Here is a 25,451-nt window from a genome sequence, read left to right on the forward strand (position 1 = left end):
ATTAAACTAATAGCCATTTTCATTTGCCCAAGTTTCCAGCCTAAATCATTTTGTAAGTGCTGGATATCAGTAGCATCCCTAATTGCCCTGCCTATCTTCACATCATCAGCAGACAATTTCACATCTCCTGTTAGACCCTTCCTAATGTCATTAATATATAGACTGAACAACAATGGCCCAAGGACTGAACCCTGAGGTTAGTGGCAGCTAATGAAAATTTTAAGTGGGGGTACTGCATATACAAAATAAAAAAAAAAAATTCATTTTTTTCATAATCAGTAATCAATTTATTAATAAATAAATTTACATATTAAAAAATTGCTTTATTAAAAATATTTCATCCTCACCACGAACACACACCAATAATAAAAGTTTCATATCTCACAGAAATAGTGCCCGCAAGCATACAATTTATCTGTAGCGACACTGCTCAACAAGCAGTGTCGGATTCACTTGTTACATACAGTGACAAGTGCAAACAAATATCGGCAAGTCTAGCTGCATTGGCCAAACGCAATAATTCCAACACTGCATTAGATCGCAGTGCATTTGTTTCATGTAACGATAATTTAAAAAATATATAATTATTTTCATATTTTCGACAGTGGCACTCGTCATAATTCAGCCTTTTATCTATAATAAATAAATGATTATATGCTATTTTAACAGAATAAAATAAGATTTACCAAAAATATTTCACCCTCACCACGAACACGCACCAAATAAAAGTTTTGTATCTCACAGAAATAACATGCATAAGCTTACACTTTATCTGCAGCGACACTGCTCTCTGAGCAGTGTCGGATTCACTTGTTATATGCAGTGACAAATGCAAACGAATATCAGCGAGTCTGGCTGCATTTGGCCAAACATGATAATTCTAACACCACGTTAGATCGCAGTGCATTTGTTTTGTAATCTAAAGTATTAATCGAACAAATCCAATTGTTAACTATTTAATCAATATCAAAACATAAGCTGTAATAACCTTTAACATGTTATTGCATTTATATAATGTTGTAAGCATTGTTATTATTTGTAAACACAAACAAAATTTGATTTTTTCTTTGAGGGTGCTGCAGTGTCACAGTGCTTATGTACAAGCTGCCACTGCCTGAGGTACACTATTGGTCACCTTAAATCTGGCAGATTCACCTGCTGTATATGACTTTTTTTATATCTATTTGCAAATCATCCACTTATCGAAGTCAAGAGTTTATATTCCAATCCAATATTCTTTAATTTATGCAACAGCCTTTCGTGTGGTAGCATGAAATGCATTAGCAAAATCCAACATTAACATAGTGTACTCATTCCCTTTATCTGACTCTCTTAACATTGTTAAATATGAGCAAATTGCTAGAACATTACTTTCCTTTAGTAAACCCATGCTGCTCCTTGCATAGTATAGCTTGTTTGTGTACTCATTTCTGAATGCAAGTTCTCACCAACTTCTCTAAAATCTTCACCACTACACCAAAGATACTGACAGGTTGGTAGCTAGACACATCACTTTTTGCACCACCCTTATACAATGGACCTATCATACATTCCTGAGCAGACTCAAGTTATACAAACATGTGAAAGACCTAGCCAATTCAGCTGAACATTCTTTTAGCAAATGTACTGATATTCCATCTGTCCCTATTGACACATTCATATCCAGGTTATGCAATAGCTCTAATCTAATTTTCATCCACCTCCAACTCTTCATCCGATGTAGGAGTAGCACTATGCACCATGTTAAATTCACCTGGTTAATATATCTTGGCAAAGTGAGCACTCGTTAATTGAACTATCTCATTAGCTTCTGACATAGAGTACCATCTGCATTCAATAAAGTTATTCTTCCTCATCCATTCTTTCTTTTACTTGTGGAATAATAATAAAATTCTTTTGGATTGCTTTTAGCCTGCATAGCCAATATCTTTTCATACTACAATTTAGCTTTCCACACGAGTTAAATTTTACTTGTTACTTTTCTGGCATGCACTTTATGCATTTCATAACTCCTCTCACTTTTATTCTCATGATTTTCTTTCAACACCATCTTCTTGTTGCTAGATCTCTTGCTTAATAACCTTATTAATGGATGATGTGCAAGTACTTTTTCAAAGATTCCTAACTAACATTTTTCCCATTAAGCAACTAATACCATGTGACTAAATTTAGTATTCTGCTAAGTGATAATAATTTCTAGCTTTGTAGTTCAGCATGTAACCTGTTCTATTGGAAACATCAGTATAATTATCCTAACTTAGATACTTCTTAGGAGGTGTCTAAGTTAGGAAACTTAGATACTTCCTAAGAAAGCATGGCATGATCACTGTCACCAATTGGTGGTAAAATAGTCATATTCTTAACAGAGAGTCTATGTAGCTGTGTGTGTGTGTGTATTTTGTATGTTAATGAAAGTGAGTTATTTGGTTACCCAATCCTTAAGATGATTGGGTAACCAAATAACTCACTTTCACCAACATACAAAATTGTGCAGCCTCAATTAAATTTTAATTTTATGTGGAACACACACACACAGGATGGTCTTCAGATTCGAAATTGCATATTCCCTCTTCCTCCTAAAAATAATAAATGTGACTTCCAATCTGCATGCATTTTTTTGCCAAGGTGGATCTTAAGATATTTCATTTCCTTTGGTCAACAGCTCTTCCAGTTGTTTTCTGTCTTTGCTGTTTAGGTATAGCCTATCTTTCTCTCTCTCTCTCTCTAACAAATTCCTGTTTCTTTTGAACTGATTCCACAGATATATATATATATATATATATATATACACATACAGACTATATGCCATTCTTGATTGCTAACGTCCATATTTGCAATTTCATCTCTTTCTCCTCCTCCTACACCTTTTCCAAGTTTTATGTGCTTATGCTTAGCAATAAATTTCGGATATTTTATTAGCTTATGAAAGCCTTTCTGCCCATGCTTTTATATGTATGGTTATGGCTTAAATTGGCGTGTGTTTGGGGGGGGGGGGGTAGTATATTGTTTGCATCACTGGCCCATTTACAAGGGGAGGTTGGAAAGTTCTGAATAACACCTAGAACAAAAAAGATATTAAAGCAACTGATGTAACCATCAGTTGGATGGTTTATTTTACTTGCTTATATCAGATGAAACATGGGGTTTAAAGGATTTTAAGATATGTTCTTTCTTGTGGTTATATCAGTTGCTTTAATATCGTTTTTGTTCTAGGTGTTTATCAGAACTTTCGCCTCCCCCCCCCCCCATATAAAATTACACATATATCGTGTAATTGTGTGGTATTTGAGTATTTACATCAGCTGATAATATTTTTTGTGTTATAGTTCACAGTTTTCGTGTAACAAGATAATATTTAATTGATGGTATGATTGCAATTTATTTTAGGCAGTATTTTGGGAATATCAACTTTTTTGGTGGACCATCTCATACAAGTGTTAGATTATCCCAAAAGTTGAAAGCCATGGAAGAAAAAAATCCAGATGCCATGCTTATTTTTGTATCCGACGTGTGGCTTGATCAAATAAAGGTTGTCATTGAATTCTTTTTAATATTTTGTCAAATTGATATCCTTTTGTGTTGATTATATTATTTAATTAGAAATATTTTTTATTGGTTGATTATTCTGCTGTGCAAATATGATAGTTTTCTTTTTATGCAGATAGACTAAGAAACTATTTGAGTCTATCCAGTACTTCAGGAAAGTAGACTGAGGTAATACCCCCCCCCCCCCCATTACCACATGAGAGGTCACAAAACCTGTAACACAATAGTTATCATTTTTTGTTGGAGGAGTGCTTATTCACAGTTATGTATGTTCAGAGTAAATGTATCATAATACAATAATTTGCAATACCACATGAACTCTTTTATGCAAATTAAAACAAATAGGAATGGATATGACACTGGTTATGTGGATAAGACAGGTGGCTGCTGGACAAATATAAAAAAGTGGTATTTGGATGGTCACAATCAAGGCAAAAGCAGATGACTAATGGTGTGCTGCAAGGTTCAGTGCTGGGACCACTACTGTTTAATTTGTACATAAATGATATAGGAAATAACCTGAAAGGAAATATTCAGTTTTAGAAAGTATTTTTAACTTGGGTTAGTTATGTTAAAGATACCAAGCAATTTTAAACCTGGTTTTACTCCATTTTTCCCAAGTAAGCAAACAGACAAAATGTCAAGTTTGCGCCTGCAATTTATGCAAGACTAGCTGATCCCACAGGTAGTGCAAGACCAAGGCAACTCGTGGTAGAAGTGGAGCAAGCTCTGATCACTAATCTTAATATTTACCCTTAATGCCAAAACACATCTCCAAGAAGGGGATGTATGATGTTTTGTATTAAAGACATTTGGTAAAATACTTACAAGCTCTGCATTACTAAATCTTGGTATTTCTAGCCTGGCTCCCCACTGATGAGACCTCAATAAAGGTCGAAACCGGTCTGGGTAGTGGCAAGGGGTTAAGATTAGTGATCAGAGCTTGCTCCACTTTTACCACGAGTTGCCTTGCACTACCTGTGGGATCAGCTAGTCTTGCATAAATTGCAGGCGCAAACTTGACATTTTGTCTGTTTGCTTACTTGGGAAAAATGGAGTAAAACCAGGTTTAAAATTGCTTGGTATCTTTAACAGAAATATTCAGTTCTTTGCTGATGATGCAAAATTAGGTAGAGTGATAGTCAATCAAGGCAATGTGAAGACTTTGTAGGATGATTTAAATAGACTATCTGTATGAGCAAAAGATAATGGGTGTCAATTTAATGGAAAAATGTAAAGTTTTGCATTTTGGGATAAATAGATTACAAGCTGTGTACCATATTGAGGAACTGTACTCCAAGAAATAGATGAAGCTGGAAATTTAGGAGTGGTGGTAGACAGCGAATTAAAGTTTAAAAGACAGATTACTAAGGTAGCCAATAATATTACTTGGCTATTGAAGAACACACTAACAAGTAGAGATAAGGAAGTTGTTATTCCTCTTTATAATGCTTTGATCTGAATCCACATTTGGATTACTGTGCTCGGGTCTGGTATTCTGGGTTTCTTGGGGATGAGGAGGTGGTGGAGAAAATTCAGAAGCAAGTGATCAAGGTAGTGCGTAGTCTGTGGAATGTTCCATATGAGGATAGATTGAGGGTGTGCGGATTGGAATCCGGAAAAATTGCTCTTTGCATTTCGCCCCCTGTAGATAATGAGTAGGCTACAAAAATGTAAATAATACACCTAATTTTTTAATAATTCTAATTTATTTTGTTTTAATAGAATAAATGCACGTTATTATTGTTTAAAACTCGAAGTGGTATGCAATGCCTCTAAGGTAATCAATTACATTACGATTTTGAAAATCTTGGACTATTGTTTTGATTCTAGCAGAAATTGCAGCATATTTCTTGTTTCTTTGATTGCCTGAATTACTGGCAATTAGTTGTGTAATTTCGAAATTGTGCAGCCCTTGTTGTTTCTTTAAAGAATCAATGAATCAGTACATATTTGGGAATAAAGTACCACAAGTTTCCTGAAATCCCCTGTGCCACCCCTCCATGGCGTTGTTGGTATGTTGCTGATCATTCAGTGTTCGTGTGTAAACGTTCCACAATTCGATGGCAAAAATGGTTATTTGCGGCCTCTCCATTGTCTTCTTCCAATATATGTATCTTCAAAGTAGTTTGCAATCACCATAGCTTCAATGGGGAAGTCATCAGCTTCAACTAAATCTTCAAATGCTTGAATAACGTTAGCAGGAGGAATAAATGCCAATGCCAGAATCATTCGGATCAAACGAGCAAATTCATGGTCTTGGTCGTACCAGGCTTTTAAACCTTCATTCTGTACCTTTCACCAAACACTTTGGGAAAGATGAAAAAAAAACAACCGGTATTTACAATACCAGGAAATTCTTGTTGGAAGGCTTGCATGGCACTTTGTTCGAAATCTGTCATAAGTCGCTGGGGTTGGAGACCCGGTTGTAGATTTTTAACTTCTTGAAGCAACTTGACGTATGTGGCATGAGTTTTGTTTGGCAGAAGCATGTAGACCACTGGAATAACTGCATTGAATTGAACCACATGGATTGTATAAAGCTGCTGGAAATGCGCAGGTAATGTGCTAAAAGTTGCATCAAAAAACCACTCTTGGCTATGCACCTATAACTGAAGATTGTTACTAGTGGAAAAAAATAAGCATGCGACCCGGGAGCAGTTTGTCCTGAGAATCATACATCAAAAACTGTTGTACATTGCCATCGATAATAATTTCTTGATAATTTTGTGGAATTACTTGGTCCTGGAGATTGCTTGGTAAAGCAGGAGTACCATTGTTTCATCGAACATGAAGAATGGTTCGTTTAAGTGAATCCCTTTTAGGAAGTAATGCCGTGACATTGGCATGAGCCTCTGCAATTACTGATGCAACAATTTGCTGTGGCTGTTCCTTCGTGGTTGTTGCATGTTGCCGTATTTGACCAATCAATTGCAATGCTTCCGACCTTGCAGCTTGAGCTGCATGGTTATGTTTAGTTACGACTTTCACAACTGGGCCTTCCAAACCCTCTGTCCAAACATGCCCTTTGCAGATGGAACGTATTTCACAAACCCAGATTCCATGTTGTTCATCTACAGTTCTCTTTGAAAACACGTAAATGTGGTTGTCATCATCTACCAATTTTCTTTTGCCTCTTATTGACAGAACACTTTTTGCCATTGTACACACAGGATTAATCAATCAAGATGCAAAAATAATATGTAGATATTGCGCTGCCTGCAATGCTCAGCTTATTCACACGATGCACTGCCGATAATGAGGCTGTGAAAACAGCAAATGCACGCTGTCCACTGTCCCCCCCCCCCCATGTCCATCACTAACCACATGACTATCGCCCTCGTGGTCGAGTATGTATTCTTTTCATTGTGAAAGGATTAACAGTTCCAGTTAATACTTTCACAAGGGAAAGAGAACCCTGAAGACATACAAAAGGGAAAAAATTAGTTCAAAAGCTATGGGACAATTTGTACACGAATGTAATTTTGAAAATTTGTTCGGAAAAGTTAGAGTTCTCGGAAGTTCAGTTCGCGTAATCGAGAAAGTTTAACATTGAATCTCACTAAAGGGACTGGGACTTCAATAAAAATTTGAGTTATCGAGAGTTGACTGTATTCACATTTTTGTAACCTACTCATTATCTACGGGGGGGGGGGGGATGCGAGGGGCGACTTTTCCATAAACCGTGCAGATTGCAGTAATTGATTGATAGGAGAAAAAGAGGGGATTCAGCACCTGGCTAGAAGGGCCAGAATAAGAGGTCATCCCTGGAAGTTGAATAAAGGTGTGGTTACTAGGAGTGTGAGGACTTTGTTCATTTGATTAATTGCCTTTTCGGTGAATTGTCTTTCGATTAACTGCTTTTCGATGAACTCTCTGGATACTGTGCACGTATGCACTAACACTGGGCAAATGAGGTTGAAGAAAGACAACCAAAATTGGGCCAAGAGTCTAAATAGCACCCCCTTAGTGAGCTAAGTTGGGTAGTCTTGGTCATTGGGGCTGAAGATCTGAGCATTAAAACTGCTTCCCAAATATGGGGCTGTTTCTTGCACCCCAATTTGTTGAGGACTGAGGCAGATTATAAGGCACAATCACACTAGCATTTTGGAGTGAAGTCACTGCAAAAAAAAAAAAAAAATGGAAAAGAAACAATGGAAAAAGAGGAAGGGTAGATCTCAATGAGATGGATGGATGGATGGTGTGTGTGTGTGTGGATTGACTGATCTTCAGAGAGTCGAAGCCTCTAGAAAAGCATACAACAGAACTACATGAGGACTGGTGTGGCACATCACTGAGCATTGGAGTGACCATACGGTATCTGTGGATGCCCAATGAGCAGATGATGATTATGAGGCAGATTCGAGGAACAACTTTTCATATTTGTATTTGCTGTAGTGTAATGGACTGGGCTTTCTTCCAGCATATCTTGTGGTGGTTGTCCAAATCATGGTCAGCAAGTCCTGAGTGGCTATATTGGTGGAACCAGATGTAGTCCTTGTGTTCAGAAAGTCTGATATTGGCTGTCCTGCCTGTTTGGCCATAGTAGGACAGTTTGCAACTGCAAGGGACCTGATAGGTCTCTAGGGAATGTGGGTGGTCTTTGGTAGAGCAGATAAGGGATGCCAATTTTCTATGCGACTTGTAGGTGGTTGTAATGTTGTATTTCCTTAGGATTTTTGTCAATTTTTCTGATGTGCTGGTGATGAGGAGGAGGTGGAGAGGATCCAGAGGTGAGTGATGAAGATGGTAGCAAGTCTATGGAATGAACCTTACAAGAACAAGTTGAAGATTTGTGAGTTACAGAAACTGGTTGATCGGTGGAAAAGGGGTGATATTGATTGAGACATACAAATTACTGAGGGGTTTTTACAAGATTAATTTAGAGGAAATTTTTCAGAACAGATCTGGTAGTTGGAGTGCTAGGGACCATTCATGGTTAGCAAGGATGTTAGAACCAGTTTTTTTGCTTGGAGAGCGGTGAGAGAGTGGAATAGGTTGCTAGAGTCTGTTATGACTGTGAATGAGTTTAAAGCAAAGCATGATAGATACTGTGAAAATGTTGGATATTTCTTGACATGATGTTTAGGGCTGCCCTGAATGAGTAAGAACTCCTTGAAATAGCCTATAGTAGTAATAATAATAATAGTATATGAAATGGTGATTTGTTGTTGTTATGTTCCATCGAGTCATTTTCGAGTCCTGGTGATTCCATGAACATACATCCTCCATTCAGATCTGTTCCTAGCCATATCTTTCAGAATTTCCAAGTGCATTCCAGTTGCTTCTTTAACTTCATCCACCCATCTAATTCTTGGTCTTCCTCTTCTCCTGCTTCCGTCAACTTTAGCATCTTCTTCATTCATCTTCTCCAGACTGTCATTTGCTCACATAATATGTCCGAAGTATGACAATTTTTGCTTGATGGTCATAGCTTCGAGGGAGCAATCTGGCTTTATTCTGTCTATCACTGATTTATTGGTTTGCTTTGCAGTCCATGGTATTCTTAGTAAGTGTCTCCAAACCCATAATTCAAATGCATCTATCTTCCTTCTTTCACTCTTTCTCAGGGTCCAACTTTCACATCCATGCAGTACCATAGGAAATATCATCGCTTTCAAGATTCTAATTTTTGTTGCGAGGCTAATATCTTTATCTTTAAAGATCTTGCTTAAATTTGTCATTGCTCTCTTTCCGAGTAATAATCTTCTAACTTCAGTACAATAACCATCTTGATCAATTCAGGATCCTAGGAGCACAAAATTGTTAACTGCTTCCATTTTCTACTCATCTACTTCAAAATCATTAAGGTCACATGTTGCCATAACTTTTGTCTTTTTGAGGCTAAGTTTAAGACCATATTTAGCACTTTCTTCTTTAACTTTCATAAGTTTCTCCAAATTTTCTTTACATGCTGCTAGCAAGGTGGTATCATCTGGTTATAGAGCTTGAGTGATCTATGCTCTGAAGGGGAAGGGAGTTGCAATTACAGGATTTTAATATTTTTTGGATTTTTAGGGATTGTAGCCATTGGCTAAGAAAGTGTTGAGAATATGGTCAAGTTCAGCAGATACAGCACCACTATCAGAACTGATTAATTTTGTCCTGTCATATAGGGTTTTTATAATCCCATATTGTTGGGATAGATGGTGGTGGTGTGAATGCTGGTCACTCTCTCACACACATACACACACACACACACACACACACACAAAAAAAAAAAAAAGAAGCCTGCCTGCACAGTTGGTGATTACTACAAACTACCTAAGGTATAGGTGTTATATTGGTAATTCTAGTAAGGTATACCTTACTACAGATGTCAGTATTTCCTTGGCAACACTTTGCTTGTTGTGAGAGAAACATTCAGTAACTGAAACAGTAGCTTGCTCCTTCAGAACAGTTTACATATATGAGTAACGGATATACCATCCAAAGCCATCCAAAATCTTGTTATTTATGATTTAATGCTAAGATGTCAACATGTGTAATTCAGTCAATTCTCATTATATAAGCTCATGTTGTGGACCTGTGGTGCTTAAGGACATTTTTGGTGGTTTGCTAAAGTTCATCTAGTTTGATGTAATGGTGCTTGCTACAGCGAAAGCAGCTGTACTGAGGAACACTAGAGATTTGCAAATCCTTACACTCATTCATGACTGAATGGATTTTAAGTTCATTAATTACTTATGACACAAAATCGTTTTTTTAGAGAATCATTTAATTCAAGAAAAGTACTTTTCAAATATCTATAGAGATTAAAAGTATGTAGGTCACACATTTGACAAAAGTTAATTAATTATCGTAAGATGATACAGCAGCAGTTCCCTTTATTGGAATGTACGCCCATCTCAGTTCCCACAAATTTATCCAGGCTCTGGAACCAGCATAGCTGACGAATCAGGCCTATGGCTGGGTCAGTATTCCTGCCTGTAATCCGTGTGTGTTCACGGGACCAGTTTGCCAGCTTGCGGGATGAAAAACCCCAGATAAACTGGCAGAAAAAATCCTGCTGTCCACGCCCAAGACCAGCTAACTTGGCTATGGCTGAGGAATATCCTTAAGCTCCTCACTTCGTTGACGGGAATTGAAACTAGGACACTCCTTCCCCAAGCATATGGTTGTGAAACACAAAGCCACTAGGCTAACCGTGCGAACACAATTTCACAAACATTTGTCCTCATTTGTTTTTAAAATTGATTACGGATAATCCTTAAATACTCTCACTATTTTCAGGAGTTCCAGATCCTCTTCTCTGTCACGGGGCATTCAGTTTGAGTTCTTCTTCTGTCATATTATAATAATAACTGGGGATGGGACCTTAAACGCCCGTTTTTTCTTTAGAATTTCTGGATAACACTATTGCTATGCTTGTAATTCTCATAATTATAATGGAAGTGGATGCTCTTCACAGTTTACAGTTCTCTGTAAACTGTGAAGAGCATCTAACCATTTGCCATGGTTAGAAAAATTCAGAATTTTCCTTCATGACATGATATCTTTCAAACCATACATACTTCCTATTTCTCTTGCATCCCAGTTTCCCAGAATTGGAATAAAAGAAGTTACACATTGGCTCAATATAATTTTCAAACTTGGTTTTAAGTGTTAAAAATCAATTATTTTAAGAAAGGAACATCAGTAAACTTATAATAATAATTATTATTATTGTAGTAAGCCTACATTCAGAGAGCTGTCGTTGGCTCGGTGCCAAGAAGAGTCAATTCATGTTGAAGGGAAGAAAGAAATAAGGCGATGTACGAATTGGTCACCAATACGCGAAATCATGTGCTTTATACGTAAAATTTTCCAACTGTTTTACAAGCAAAATAGTTACCACTTTAAAATCTACAATGATCATAAAAGAGAAGTTAATTTTCCGACGTGTAATAATAAACACTCATTCCACAATACGGATTGATTACATTATTATCTGAATGGATTCTCCATGCACAGAAGTGTCTAAGGGTCTCATATCTGTGGGCATACTGTATTATTATTATTATTATTATTACGGGCAACTCCAAGGAGTCCTTAGACCCATCGAGGGAGGCCCTAAACATCATATCAAGAACAACTATTCGGCATTCACACAGTATTTATCATACTTTGCTTTGAATTCATTTACAGTCATGGCACCCACAACAAACTCTGGCAGCTTATTCTACTTATTCACCACTCTCCAAGTAAAAAACCTAGTTCTAACACCCTTGCTAACTATACTCTTGCTCAGTTTCCATGGATGGCCCCTAGTTCTTCCATCATCAGACCTGTTCTGGTGATGGAAGAACATTTTCTCTGAATCAATCTTGTAAAAACCCTTCAGTAATTTGAATGTCTCAATCATATCACCCCTTTTCCGTCTATCAACCAATTTCTGTAACCCAAAGATCTTCAACCTCTCGTAAGGTTCATTCCATAGACCAGCTATCATCTTGGTCACTCGCCTCTGGATCCTCTCTGCTGCCTCCCCCATCAAGAAGAAACCCAAGGGCACAGGTCAAGATGGGATCTTATCAAGGCTTGATAACGAGGAACAATAACTTGCTTATTTCTGCTAGTCAAAGTATTCTTCAGAACCAAGTAATCTGATGAGCTAATTTAGACACTTTTGCTTGCTGTGTGTGTGTGTGTGTGTGTGTGTCCCAAACTTCAATTCCCTATCCACCAACACATCCAAACCAAATCTCTGGCTTCGTCAACCTCGTGGAGTACAGTTCCACAATGTGATATACTGCTGCTAATTTTTTCACCCCAAAATGCATAACCTTACACTTTGCTACATTAAACTGACATCCATTCTCATTAGCCCAAACTGCCAATCTATCCAAATCATTCTGCAAAATTTTGACATCATATGCATTCACTATTGCTCTACCCAACTTTGCATCATCAGCAAATAAATGAAACAGTTGTTCTCAGATCCTTTCCTATATCATTAATGAACAAATTAAATAGCAGTTGAACAGAACCGTGCAGCACACCACTAATAACAATCCTTCTTTTGTACTCCACTCCTGAATAAACTACTCTCTGATATCTCTCCATCAATCACCCTCCTATCCATTTCACCAACCCTATATCCATCCCCATGTGCTGCAGTTTACTGATTAGAATTTCATTTGGTATCCTGTCAAAGTCTAGCAGTATCACTGTAAATTCATTACCCTTATCCAGTTCAGCCTTCACGGTATTATAAAACGTGAGCAAGTTTTATAATATTTTATAAAATATTATAAAACTTGGATATGATAGTACTACATGAAAAAATTATATCATTACTAACTTCCTATCTACAATTTTCCTCCAAATCAGTCTGTTACTTGTTAAGACTCTAACATTATCAGATCTTATATTTCTATCATCTAAGGCACTTTGTACTGTATCAATCCACCTATATCTTGGTCTTCCTCTGGGTCGTTTTGCTGCCAACCTGACAGAGAACACTTGTTTTGCTAATCTTTCCTCGCCCATTCTGTAACATATGGAATACAAATTCTGGTAACTTCTTGAGACAGGTTAAGATGACGGCCATAATTATTGATTATTTTATAGTTTTTGTATTATAACCATTAGAGATAAAGGTAGCTCTGATAATACAGTTCATTGTTTAGAAGAGAATTTGTAGAACATATTTTATGAGAGCTGTCTACTAGAGATTTGACTATCCCATATTTCTGACAAGGGTGTGGATGTGAGTTAGAATCGATGTATTTATGAGTTGGTTTTACCATTATGAGTTGGTTTTATATATACTTAGAATATCCAGAAAAAGGAAGACAATTGTTATCTTCTATTTCAGGATAAATTTGATTCTTGGGATTAATGAATTAATTTTTTCAATAGTTTTTAAGAATAAAATTTCAGGATTATCCTTACAATTCATAGTTCTAGTAAGTTTTGATGTAGTCTCAGTCTTTGCAAATATCCCTCTGACGGATATGATTGAATTACTTCATAATGACTTTCCTCCTGATATTGATAAAAAAAAAAAAAAAAAACTGTCATCAATCTAAGATATTTCAGCTGCCAGAACCAACTGCACAAACAGATAGAAGGAACAATTATGGGGTCTTCCCTTTTCCCCACTCTAGCTAATTCATGGAACATTTCGAACACCATTTTCTGAATGTTTTCTTACCTAAACCATTGATTTGGTACCGATATGGTGATGATGGTTTTGCTGTATAGAACTCTTCCTTGTCCAATCTTCATAAATTTTTTTAAAAATTAATTCAATAAAGCCAATAATCAAATTCATCCTGGAAGTAGAAGAAAACAGCTGCCTTTATACATATGAAAATATAAGTAGAAAAACAGTAATTTGGGGCAATTATATAGGCAATAGGCAAGAATGAGGAATTTTTGGCCTTGGTTAGTTCTTCCTGGCCACAGGTTATTGGCATTAGTGAGACATAGTTAATTGAAGATGATATAGTTACTGGGATAGAATATGACGGGTATAGTGTTCAGGAAAGACAGAGAAAACAATGGAGGGGAGGAGTGTTATTGATGATAGCTGATGAACTGTAGCAAAAGATAATAGAAGTTCAACTTCAGGATAGTGAAAATAGCACATTTGAGGCTATCTGGTGTGAGATTGAGGTCAGCAGAACAAAATTTACAGTTGGGTGCTGCTATAGACAAGGTGATGGAATAGATGATGGAGACAGTATTCATAGGCAAATAGACTCAATGAATGGAGGACAGGTAATTATTATGGGGGATTTCAACTATGGTAACATTGACTGGAGGGAGGAGAGACAAATGGGAGGAAGGAAATTAATTTTATGCAGTTACTAAGGGATAACTACCTGAGACAGCATGTAATGGAATATACTAGGGGTTCGACCTAGTGCTTGACCTAATAATTGCATCTGAGAAATTGACTATTATGAATATGACCATATTGCCACCAATTGGTGAAAGTGATCATAAGGTCTTGACCTGGAAGTAGCTAAATGTGTGGAATTTTCAATTAAGACAGGATACATGTGGAATTACCAGGCTAGAAAGTATGACAAGCTTAGGAGATTGCTTGGATCAGTGCTATGGCATGTTAAACTGCAAGGGCTGGATGTTGATAGTGCATGGGAAGTGGTTAAGGAGTATTTGAAGGAGGTAATGGCTGACTGCATACCTAGAAATTTAAGGAGAAAGGTGACCTGCAGGCACACAAACAGCACAAAGCACAGGCCAGAAGGGTAACCAGTGTGGTAAGAAAAGCAAAAGCAGATTATGAAAGGAAATTAGCAATGCAAGCTAAAGTGAATCCCAAACAGTTCTTTCAATATGCTGCAAGTAAAAGAAAATATGTATAAGGCAAAATGATTCTAAGGAATGCTGATGGCAGGGAGGTAACTGAATCAGCTGAAATAGTAGAATTACTAAGCGAACACTTTGCAAGAGTATATCATCCAGGCTGTGATACTGCAGGAATGACAGAATGAATGGTTGATACAGGAATTGAAGTGAATAGTATATTACAGAACCTTAATGTAAATACATCTGTGGGATTAGGTGGTATACCAGCTCGAGTCTTATGTGAAGCGGCAAAGGAATTGTCAGTTTCCTTGACTATATTGTTTAATTTAAGTCTCAGCTCTGGGTTAGTCCCGAGAGGGGTGGAAAGAGAGGAAGATAGTCCCACTGCATAAAGGAGGTTCCAAGACTGCTGTTGCAAATTACTGACCGATCAGCATATCGGGAATCGTTGTCAAGGTTTTGGAGATATTAGGTAAGAGCAAAATACAGGAATGGATGGATGAAAATGGGAAAATAGTATGGAGCAATTATAACAAGCTACACTACAATCAAACTGAATCGAGTTTGATTGTAGTGTAGCTTGTTTTCTGTGTATAGTTGTATGCTCCAGAAGATGACCTTGACATAAAGATCAAAACATCGAATGTAGATTTTAGTTATATTAAACTAAAGTTTTTATTCAAACACAGTAGTTGTCTCCATAATTTTCAAAAATGCATTCGGATCACCGTGTAAGCTTAAAAGAAAGGATTAGCTCCTTGCCTTTTAGCTGTTGCCAAAACGATGGCAGTATTGTCTGATGCATTGCTGCACAAGGAGATTTACTTCAAAAGTTATTAATAGTAGCCAGAGTCTATAGGTAAGCAAATATAGTTTTTGCATGTACATTCCAGAAATTCTCACATAGCCTTGTATACAGTTAATTTCTGCTATAGATGTGGATGATGTGCATTGGCAAATTAGCATGATGAGTGCAGGCACAACTTACGAGTGCTGGATCTGGTGATAGCTTCAGATGATCTGTCCATAACTAGTGCTGCATTGTCTCTGATTTGGAAAAGTAATTATGCAGTCTTGATTTGGGAAGTTGCCAAACTTGTCAGTTAAGAAGAGGTATGTGTGGAACTACAGGGTAGATGATGGTGATAAGCTTAGAGCAGTTTGAAGTAGTGCCATAGCATAAGAGTCTGCAAAGAAAGGATGTTAACAGTGCATGGAAGATGGTCAAGACACTGTGGTAAAAGTACCAGAAAAGTTAGTCAGGAATGGACCTGTATGAATATGATACTTTATGGGAAGACAGCATCATTTTTGAAGGGTAGGTCATACTTTGTCATTTACTCAATTTAATAGTAGAGTGACAGTTGAGGTTGGATGAAGGGAATGGCTACATGATGTTACTGGATTTTGCAAAGACATTTGACAAGATACCGGAATGCTGTTATACAGACTGGAATAAATGGAGATGGATATGAATCTAGTGATACTGGACACAAGGATGGCTGAAGATAGACATGAAAGAGAAGGAGCAGAATCTAGAAGGCAGGTGACTACTGGTGTGCTACAATGCTTTGTGTCTTGGACCACTACTATTTAATTTGTATGTTAACAACAGAAAATTATCTGAAGGGAAGCTTACACAATGATTTAAATAGGTTTGAAAGTATAGGCAGAAGATAATGGATGCATGCCAGTTGAATGTAAGAAAGTGTAAAGTTATACAGTTCGGAATGAAAAGATTACAAATACTGCACATTGATGGAACCATACTTCAAGAAATTGATAAAGCTAGGAATTTTGGGGTGTTGGTGGATAGGGAGTTGAAGTCACCAAGGTAGCTCATTGGATTGCTTGGTTATTGAAGAACATGCTAGTTATCTATAGTAGCCAGAGTCTGTAGGCGATAAGGAAGTTGATCATTCCTCTTTATAAGACTTTGATACAGCCACATATTGATTATCATGTGCTGGTCTGATAGAGAGGATTCAGAGGTGAGTGGTCCCTATGAGTATGGATTGAAAGTTTGTGCAGAAAGCTTTGCAGAAGTTTGTTTGATAATCAGAAAAGAATGGATGTGATAGAAACATATAAGCTACTAAATGTTTTTTTAGGATTGATGAAAAGGAAAATTTTCATTACTTGACTAGAAAAGACAGAACAAGGGCTCACCCTGGAAATTGAGTAAGAGTGTGGTTAGTAAGGGTATCAGGACTAGATTTTTTTCTTAGGGAGTGGTAAATGAGTGGAATTGGTTGCGAGTCAGTCAGAGTCAGTTGTGAGTGCTTTGTTGATGAATTATTCAAGAAAAAGTATGATAGGTATTGTGTATACAGTGTGGGTCTCCTGCAGCTTCAGACTGCATGGAGATTCCCATGCAATAATAATTCTTTATTGCTTGACTACTTGTAGCCAATTTGGGAATTTATATATCACTAGAATTGCTGAAATTTTTAATGTTTTTACACTAACACAGAAGAAATTATTCATTTTATTTGGTTCTGTGAAATGTCTTTTATCACTTTATTATATACTGTTTTATTTATATACATATTTAGTGTTTTATTTTATCCTTTTTATTTAAGGTATAAGTTTTAATTCTGAAGTTCCACAGAGCTTTCAGTATGCAATTATATTTGTATTACTGGAAACTGCTCCCACTGATTCAAGAAATAAAATGCTTTCATTACAGTTCATAAAGAGATATTCCAGCAGGAATAGTAATAGTTACCCTGAGTATACACTGTATCTGCTTATGGTGGTCAGGTATTTCAGAAGTATGTGCACTGGTGTGCTGCTAATTTTATTACAGTGTGATCAAAAACCAATAGCACTTTTGGCATGTGTTAAATAATAATAAGTATTGGTGATTCTGTTTCTAAAAATCTCATGCACTTACCTTCCCCCTCATTAACACCTTGCAGACCGCAAGACTTATAGCTGCAGTAGCCTATCCAAGATTATCTGTGATCAGTCAATAAAGAAACAATTTTCAAATTTAGAAACAGACTTGCTTTGAAAATTGTTTTGCTTTCCAGGCTGCATTCCTAATGCAAAGGCAGAAATTGTCATTCATGATATAATGCTGTTGCATTTGAGTCGAATAAATCTGTTTATATTTCTCCTCTTCTTTCCAGGCTTTTTTTAATTTTGCCAGTGATATTTTTCAATAATTTGAAAAATATTATCTTCACAACTAAATATTGTGATATTAGCTTGTATTTTAAACTGCATTTTAGTTTGCCATTTTGCAGAATTTTTTTGAAATACTATTTTGCCATTTATATTTTGTATGTATTGTATCTTTTTAAATTGGATAATAAATTTAAGTAATTTTATATTCTGCTTTGTGGTCTGAGTCCTGAGTTTATTCACTTCTGGAAACAATATTGTTTTAGGTTATGTTTCTGAAATGATCACATCTATCTCCTGTTTTTGGCATTGTTCAAATATTACAACACTTCTGATGATATGATGATCTAAGTTGCCTAGAATAATCTTTACAACCAGTTGATTTTTATAAAATGTTAAATCATTTCTGTTTTGAAATAAATTTGTATATGACTTGTTTTTGTATTCTTTGTAATATGTAATACTGATGTGTAGATGTTAGAGCATTATAGGATCTGAAACCATATGTAGTCTTTTACAAATATACTTGCACATCTCATCTCATCTTTCTTTTATCCTCTTTTTACCTTGCAGTATCGAGGGTTTATTAATCATCGGACCTCAAACCGTTCACAGGATAAGGTAGTCAGCCCTTTGTCCTGCAGTGTTGAGTTCTCAAGGCCAGTTTGCCTGCTTTGTGGGATGAAAAACCTCAGTATAAACTGGGGGGGGGGACCCTAATGTCCACGTCCAAGACTGGCTAACTTGGCTATGGCTGAGGAAGATTCTTCATCTCCTCACGTCACCGACGGGAATCGAGCCTAGGACACTCCTTCCCCATGCATATGGTTGTGAAGCACACAGCCACTAGGCTAACTGCGTGGACCATACTTGCACATTAGGATTTGAATTCACAGTATCTTGATAGTAAAGTAGAGCACTATCTGTTTGACCTTCTAGGCCATATAATTTTTACTGCAAAAGATTGTGTAATTAGTATAATATATCTGATGACTATATAGAGTGTGATGATATGTTTTGTAGCTTCACTTTTGGTGAAACTCTAGTTGCATTAGAAATATGCCATTTCTCTCTTTTTTAATTCTTATTTTTCAGTAATTTGCTGGTGTTCATATTTTTGTTAAATGGATTTTGTTTCTAATTTAGGTGATGCAGAAGTTGCGAATTCTACTCGCAGGATACTCTGAAATGCCCCCAACTGCGTTTATTTTCCTTGGAAATTTTGTGTCTTCTCCTAAGGGTATGGAACATTGTCAAGTCATACAAGGTAGTTTGATGTCTTTCTTATTTTTGTTATACTTATTATATAGAAGAATCCTTTTGATTGTTGTTTTTTCTATTATGAATCTTGGATAATGTCTATCAAAATAGGAAGAAATTAATATAAAAATTAATGGTAAGAAAGTCTTTGCAGAAGGATTTGAATGAGCAGATATTTATGAGGCAGTGATAATGATGCTAGTTGAGCATTACCAAATAAGTATAACATTCTAGACTATAGAGCTTGCAAACTGTATATTACAATCACGGGACTTTACTATGAAGTGTGTGGCTAGAATTTTCTATTCTCTGACATCAGGATACCAAATGATTTGGAATGAGTTGCTATTGTTACTAATGATAAGCATCATGTGGTTTTGTATAGTACTCTTGTGCATGAAACTTCAAACTCCATGGATGTATCATAATAATAATTAAAATTTTATGTCTTCATTTTTCTGATATAAAAAATTAACAGCACCTCCATAGCTCAGTTAATGACTGTATACGTTGGCTGGAATGACATATGTTCAGATCTCATCTGGAATGAGAAACTTTTATATGGCCTTTTCAACAAAAGTGAGATAAGTTATTTTTGTGTGGATGCAGGAAAACTGTTCATATTAACAGATGTAGATTTACCGTATATGTCGGTGTATAAGACGACTCTCAAATACTACAGAAAACCCCTTGAAATCATGGGTCATCTTTTACGGTGAGTATAACAAGGGAAGCTTAATTTCTTGGATCAACATTTAGGTAGTTACAATACATCGTTATATAAGAAAATAGGCAGTGTTTATAAACAAATCAGATTAATTTTTTTTATATAAATTTATTTAAAATATTGCAATAGATGTAAGTATTAAAAGGGGGCTCACTTTAGTGAGTACGGGCGTAGCAAACCCGAGGTACCTGATGCTAGACCATGCCTTACTTCATGTAAGATACATCTGTTATATTATCTGTAGACTGGTCCCTCCTCTTCCTTCCTTGCTTATTTCTTCTCTTTTTTGCTCTCCCCCCCCCCCCCCAATGCTATTAGAGTATTTGAGGGCTAGGGATGAATCTTTCCTATTTTGCTGTCATTTCATCTTATGCACTATTGTGAGGCACCAACCCGTCTGGCCAGCGTGGTGCTATAAATGGCTTGTCCGTCACCTAGCATAAAAAGGGACACGTCCTGGACTCAGGCAGAGGGTCTAGGTCGAAAAATATGCTACAGTCTCCACTAGCTACAATGAGTCCACTTACAGTGCACAATGATAGAAGGATATTAGTAGGAACACGTAACTGCATATCTCTATGGGATGATGATAGATTGGAAGAACTGATGAAGGAATTGGACCATATAAAATGGGATGTTGTGGGCCTTTCAAAGAAAACAAGGAAAGAAGAAACTCATGCGATTAAAAGACGGACATCTACTCTACCACTGTGAATGTGACAGAAACTCAACTGATGGTGTAGGATTCCTAATAAATAAAACAATCAAGGACAATGTTTGTTCTGTTTGTTAATAAAATAACATCAAGAATAGCTGAACTAAGTCGCTTCATAAATAAAAGATACCAACTGAAAATTATACAAATATACGCCCCAACTACGGACTATCCAGATGAAGAGATAGAAGATTTCTGTGAAACATTAGAATCCACATTAAATAATGTGGATTCTAAATAACTGAACTCCATCGGTAAATTTGGATTTGGACAGAGGAATGAAAGAGGAGAAAGACTTATTGAATTTGCAGAAGAAAATAACCTCTTTATTATGAACAGCTTTTTCAAGAAGAAAATCAATTGAAAATGGACTTGGAGAAGCCCAAATTGACAAATCTACAATGAAATAGACTTCATCCTCTCCAACAGAAGATATATAATAAATAATACTGAAGTGCTTAATAGATTTAATACAGGAAGCGACCACAGACTAGTAAGGGCAAAATAAGCTAATAAGAAAAAAGTCCAATTTAGTGAATCTACAAAACCTCTACCACAATAAAAGCTGTTGTAGAGAATCACTCAAAAATGAACTAAAAAAGTTAAACACAGCTATTACCATCGATGATACTAATGAAATCTTAACAAAATCTATCTTGAATTGTGCACTAGAAATAGGAGGTGTAAAAAGGCACCAAAGAGAGGAAAAACTAAGACAGGAACCTCAGATCTGATGGAGAAAAGAAGAGATATAAAAAGAGATTTGAATGACACCAATAAAATAGAATATGTGGAAATTTGTAAAACTATACGTAAAAGGATGAAACATGAAATTAGATCATATAATACTAGGAAAATTAAAGAAACAATAGAAAACAATAGCAATATGAAGGTCCTAAAATGAACATCATCAGTTTGGAACAAAGGAAATAGCTGCTGTAAGAGGAAAAAATGGTGAACTCATAAATAAATAGAGAAGCAATAATCAAAAGAATTCAGGAATTTTACACTGAACTCTATGAAGACAAAGACCGAGACATCCAAGAATCATCTATGGATAACTCGAGTGAGGAAGAACACAATGCCTCTGAGATCTTACAATGTGAAGTGGAAATGGCACTGCAGGAAATGAAGAATGGAAAGGCCCCAGGAGAAGATAGAATTATGGTAGACTTCTTAAAACTGGAAGGAAGCTCTATTATCAAACAGCTGACTAAACACTTTAATAAATGCCTAAAACAGAGAAAAATTCCACATAATTGGAACAATTCACTTCTAATATTAATTTTTAAAAAGCGCAACAAGGAAGAAATTAAAAACTACAGACCTATAATAAAATTAGTTTAATCCTTTATCCAAGTGTGAACAAACAAAATTTGCGCCTGAAAGTATCTTCAGGACTGGGGTAAGGTGGTACGACACCAGGGCAACTCGTTGCAAAGGTGGAGCAAGATACCAACACTCCTATCTCAGTATCTCCTATAATGCAAAACACATCTCCTTGCAGATATGTCTAATGTTATGCATTAAGGGAAGGGCCACTACCCAGACTAGTTTCGACCTTTATTGAGGTCTCTTCAGTGGGAGCCAGGCCCAAGTGGAGATACCAGGCCATCTCTACCTATAGGAGTTGCCAAATGGTTGCAAACTTTGTTTGCTCACACTTGGATAAAGGATTAAACTAATTTTATTATACTCTAACCAAGTGAAAAATAAACTTTCAACATCTTTCTCTAAATCCAGAGTAATTTATTAAAAAAGGGTGGCACACCATTTGGCAACTCCTATAGGTAGAGATGACCTGCTAATGCTTCTGCCTGGTATCTCCACTTGGGCCTGGCTCCCACTGAAGAGACCTCAATAAAGGTTGAAACTAGTCTGGGTAGTGGCCCTTCCCTTAATGCATAACATTAGACATATCTGCAAGGAGATGTGTTTTGCATTATAGGAGATACTGAGATAGGAGTGTTGGTAGCTTGCTCCACCTTGCAACAAGTTGCCCTGATGTTGTACCATCTTACCCCAGTCCTGAAGATACTTTCAGGTGCAGACTTTGTTTGCTCACACTTGGATAAAGGATTAAACTAATTTTATTATACTCTAACCAAGTGAAAAATAAACTTACAGACCTATAAGCCTACCCCCCCCACCATATATAAAGTCTTCACAAAAATTATAAATAATAGAATAAAATCTAAACTAGATGGAATGCAATCCTGTGAACAAGCTGGATGTAGAAACAATTACAATACTTTGGACCATATTCACACATTAAAACAGCTCATTGAAAAATCAGTTAAATACAAAACTCTTATGTGTGTCCTCCAATCTGTAGGCCAATTTAATGTGGCAAAATGTAAGGTTATGCATTTTGGGTGAAAAGATTAGCAGCAGTAATACCACATTGGTGGAATTATACTCCAGGAGATTGATGAGGCCAGGGATTTGGGTGTGTTGGTGGATAGAGAGTTGAAGTTTAGAGGACACATTGCAAAAGTGGCTAAATCAGCTCATCAAATCACTTGGTTACTGAAGAATACTTTGACGAGCAGAGACAAGCAAGTTATTGTTCCTCTGTATCGAGCCTTGATAAGACCCCATTGTGACTACTTTGCCCAGATTCGGGCACCAGGGTTTCTTCTTGATGGGGAGGATGTGGAGAAGATCCAGAGGCGAGTGATCAAGATGATAGCAGGTCTATGGAATGAACCTTATGAGAACAGGTTGAAGATTTGTGGGTTGCAGAAATTGGTTGATAGGTGGAAAAAAGGGGTGATATGATCGATACATTCAAATTACTGATGGGTTTCTATAAGCTTAATTCAGAGGATATTTTTGACAACTGGACTGGTGGTGGGAGGACTAGGGGCCATCCATGGAAACTGGGCAAGAATGTGGTTAGCAAGGGTGTTGTTAGAGCTAGGTTTTTTACTTGGAGAGTGGTGAATGAGTGGAATAAGCTGCCAGAATCTGTTGTGGGTGCCATGACTGTGAAAGTATGATAGATATTGTGTGAATTCTCGTAGACAGGCTTATACGTTGGTTATGTATTACTAAATCACTTAAGGAATTGACAACGTAGATACGAATATAAATTAAATTACACTTTAATAAATATTTCCGATATTTCGGCAATGTCACGTTGCCATCTTCAAAAGGAACTTACAAAAAAAAGGCACGTGCACGTAGACACTACAACACAGTAACTGAGAATGAAGTGATGAAGTTATTGTTCTCCTAAAAGTCCTGATGGTGCCCTCTAGCAGGCTAAGTAGGTGTTCTTGGCCGTTGGGCTGAAGGTCTGCTGATGTAAGCCTCCCAAATTTGGCGCAGTCTCATACAACCAAATTTGTTGAGGTTTGGAGAGGTTCTTAGGGCTGTGGCTGATTCCATAAATAGTCTTTCGAATTTGTATTTGCTACAGTGTATTACTGTAGCGTTCTTCCACCGTATTTTGTGGCGTGTATCCAGAGCATGGTCTGCAAGACCAGAATGGCTGTACTTGTGAAAACGGATGTAGTCCTTGTGTTCAGAAATTCTGATATTCTCTGTCCTGCCTGTTTGGCCAAAGTAAGACAGTTTACAGCTGCAAGGGACCTGGTATACACCAGGTAGGTATAGAGGAAGTGGTTGGTCTTTAGTGGAGCAGATAAGGGATGCCAATTTTCTGTATGGTCTGTAACAGGAGGTCAGGTCATGTTTTTTTTTAAGATTTTGGTAATTTTTTCCAAGGTGCCTCGTATGTAGAGAATGGTGATGGATTTAGAGTAATCCTTGTTGAGGAGGGGGGGGGGAGGAGGAGGGGCTGTGGTTTGTAGGTTTCAATAATTTTTGGATTTTTTTGGGGGGGGGCATAGCCATTGGCTGAGAAAGTGTTGAGGATGTGATTTAGTTCAGTGTTTAGGGCCATGTCATTAGAACAGATTAGTTTAGCCCTGTTGTATAGTGTTTTCACCACTCCATATTGTTGGTGAATGTACCTGCCTGTATGGGTGGGTTTTCTATAAATTGAGAAAACCAGGGTTCCATCAGGCTGGCAGGTGACTAGTGTGTCTAGGAAAGGGAGGCTGTTGTTTTCCTCTTTTTCCAGGGTGAACTTGATTCTGGAGTGTTGGTTGTTTAAGTGTGTTAAGAAGGAGAGGAGTGTATCAGAGCCATTTGGCCAAATAGCGAACACATCAGCCATATGGTTAGTTTTTGTGGGGCAGAGGCTAAGGCTTTTTCTTCAGAGGTCTCCATAAAGAAATTGGCCAAGGGTGGGGAGAGTGGTGAACCCATGGCTGTCCCCTCTATTTGTTTGTAGAATTTTCCCTGCCAAACGAAATAGCTTGAGTTCATTGTGAGCTGAAATAGTGCTGAGATATCGGGAGGAAATTTAGCTTGGATTAGCTCTAAGGTTTCCTTGAGTGGGACATTTGTGAATAAGGAGGAGACGTCAAAACTGACCATTATGTCAGTATGTTGGAGTGTAAGGTTTTCTATGCTGGCTTTTTAAGTGGGCTGAGTTTTTTGTGTATGATGGTGTGTTGCCAGTATAGTGTGTGAGCACTTTGGCCAAATGTTTAGCTAATAATTTGTATGTGGAGGGAATCAATGCAATCCACTATGGGACGTAATGGCACATTTTCTTTATGTATTTTTGGGAGTCTATGTATACGGGGTGGTATGGAGTTAAACGGTTTTAATTTGTTAGTGACTTCTACAGGCCAAGAAGTGACTTTCTTAAGGAGCCTGTGAAGTTTTCTGATTTGTGAGTTGGTGGGATTGTATTCGATAGGGAGGTAAGTAGCCCGATCTAATAGAAGAGCATTA

At 37.0% G+C, this 25,451-nt stretch overlaps 1 protein-coding gene across 3 annotated transcripts in view; it reads left to right on the forward strand.

The window, feature by feature from the left end:
- Positions 1-25,451, forward strand: part of PolE2 (DNA polymerase epsilon subunit 2) — a 119,898-nt gene that overhangs the window by 42,307 nt on the left and 52,140 nt on the right. For all 3 annotated transcript variants that reach the window (XM_090401580.1, XM_090401581.1, XM_090401582.1), the window contains 2 exons: positions 3,388-3,529; positions 19,084-19,204. In XM_090401580.1, the coding sequence (XP_090257706.1) occupies positions 3,388-3,529; positions 19,084-19,204 (263 nt within the window). The remainder of the gene's footprint in view (positions 1-3,387; positions 3,530-19,083; positions 19,205-25,451) is intronic.

The sequence above is a fragment of the Typopeltis vanoorti genome, chromosome 12, assembly GCF_054136105.1.
Source record: "Typopeltis vanoorti isolate ZY-2024b chromosome 12, IOZ_Tvanoo_1.0, whole genome shotgun sequence".
NCBI classification, from domain to species: domain Eukaryota; kingdom Metazoa; phylum Arthropoda; class Arachnida; order Uropygi; family Thelyphonidae; genus Typopeltis; species Typopeltis vanoorti.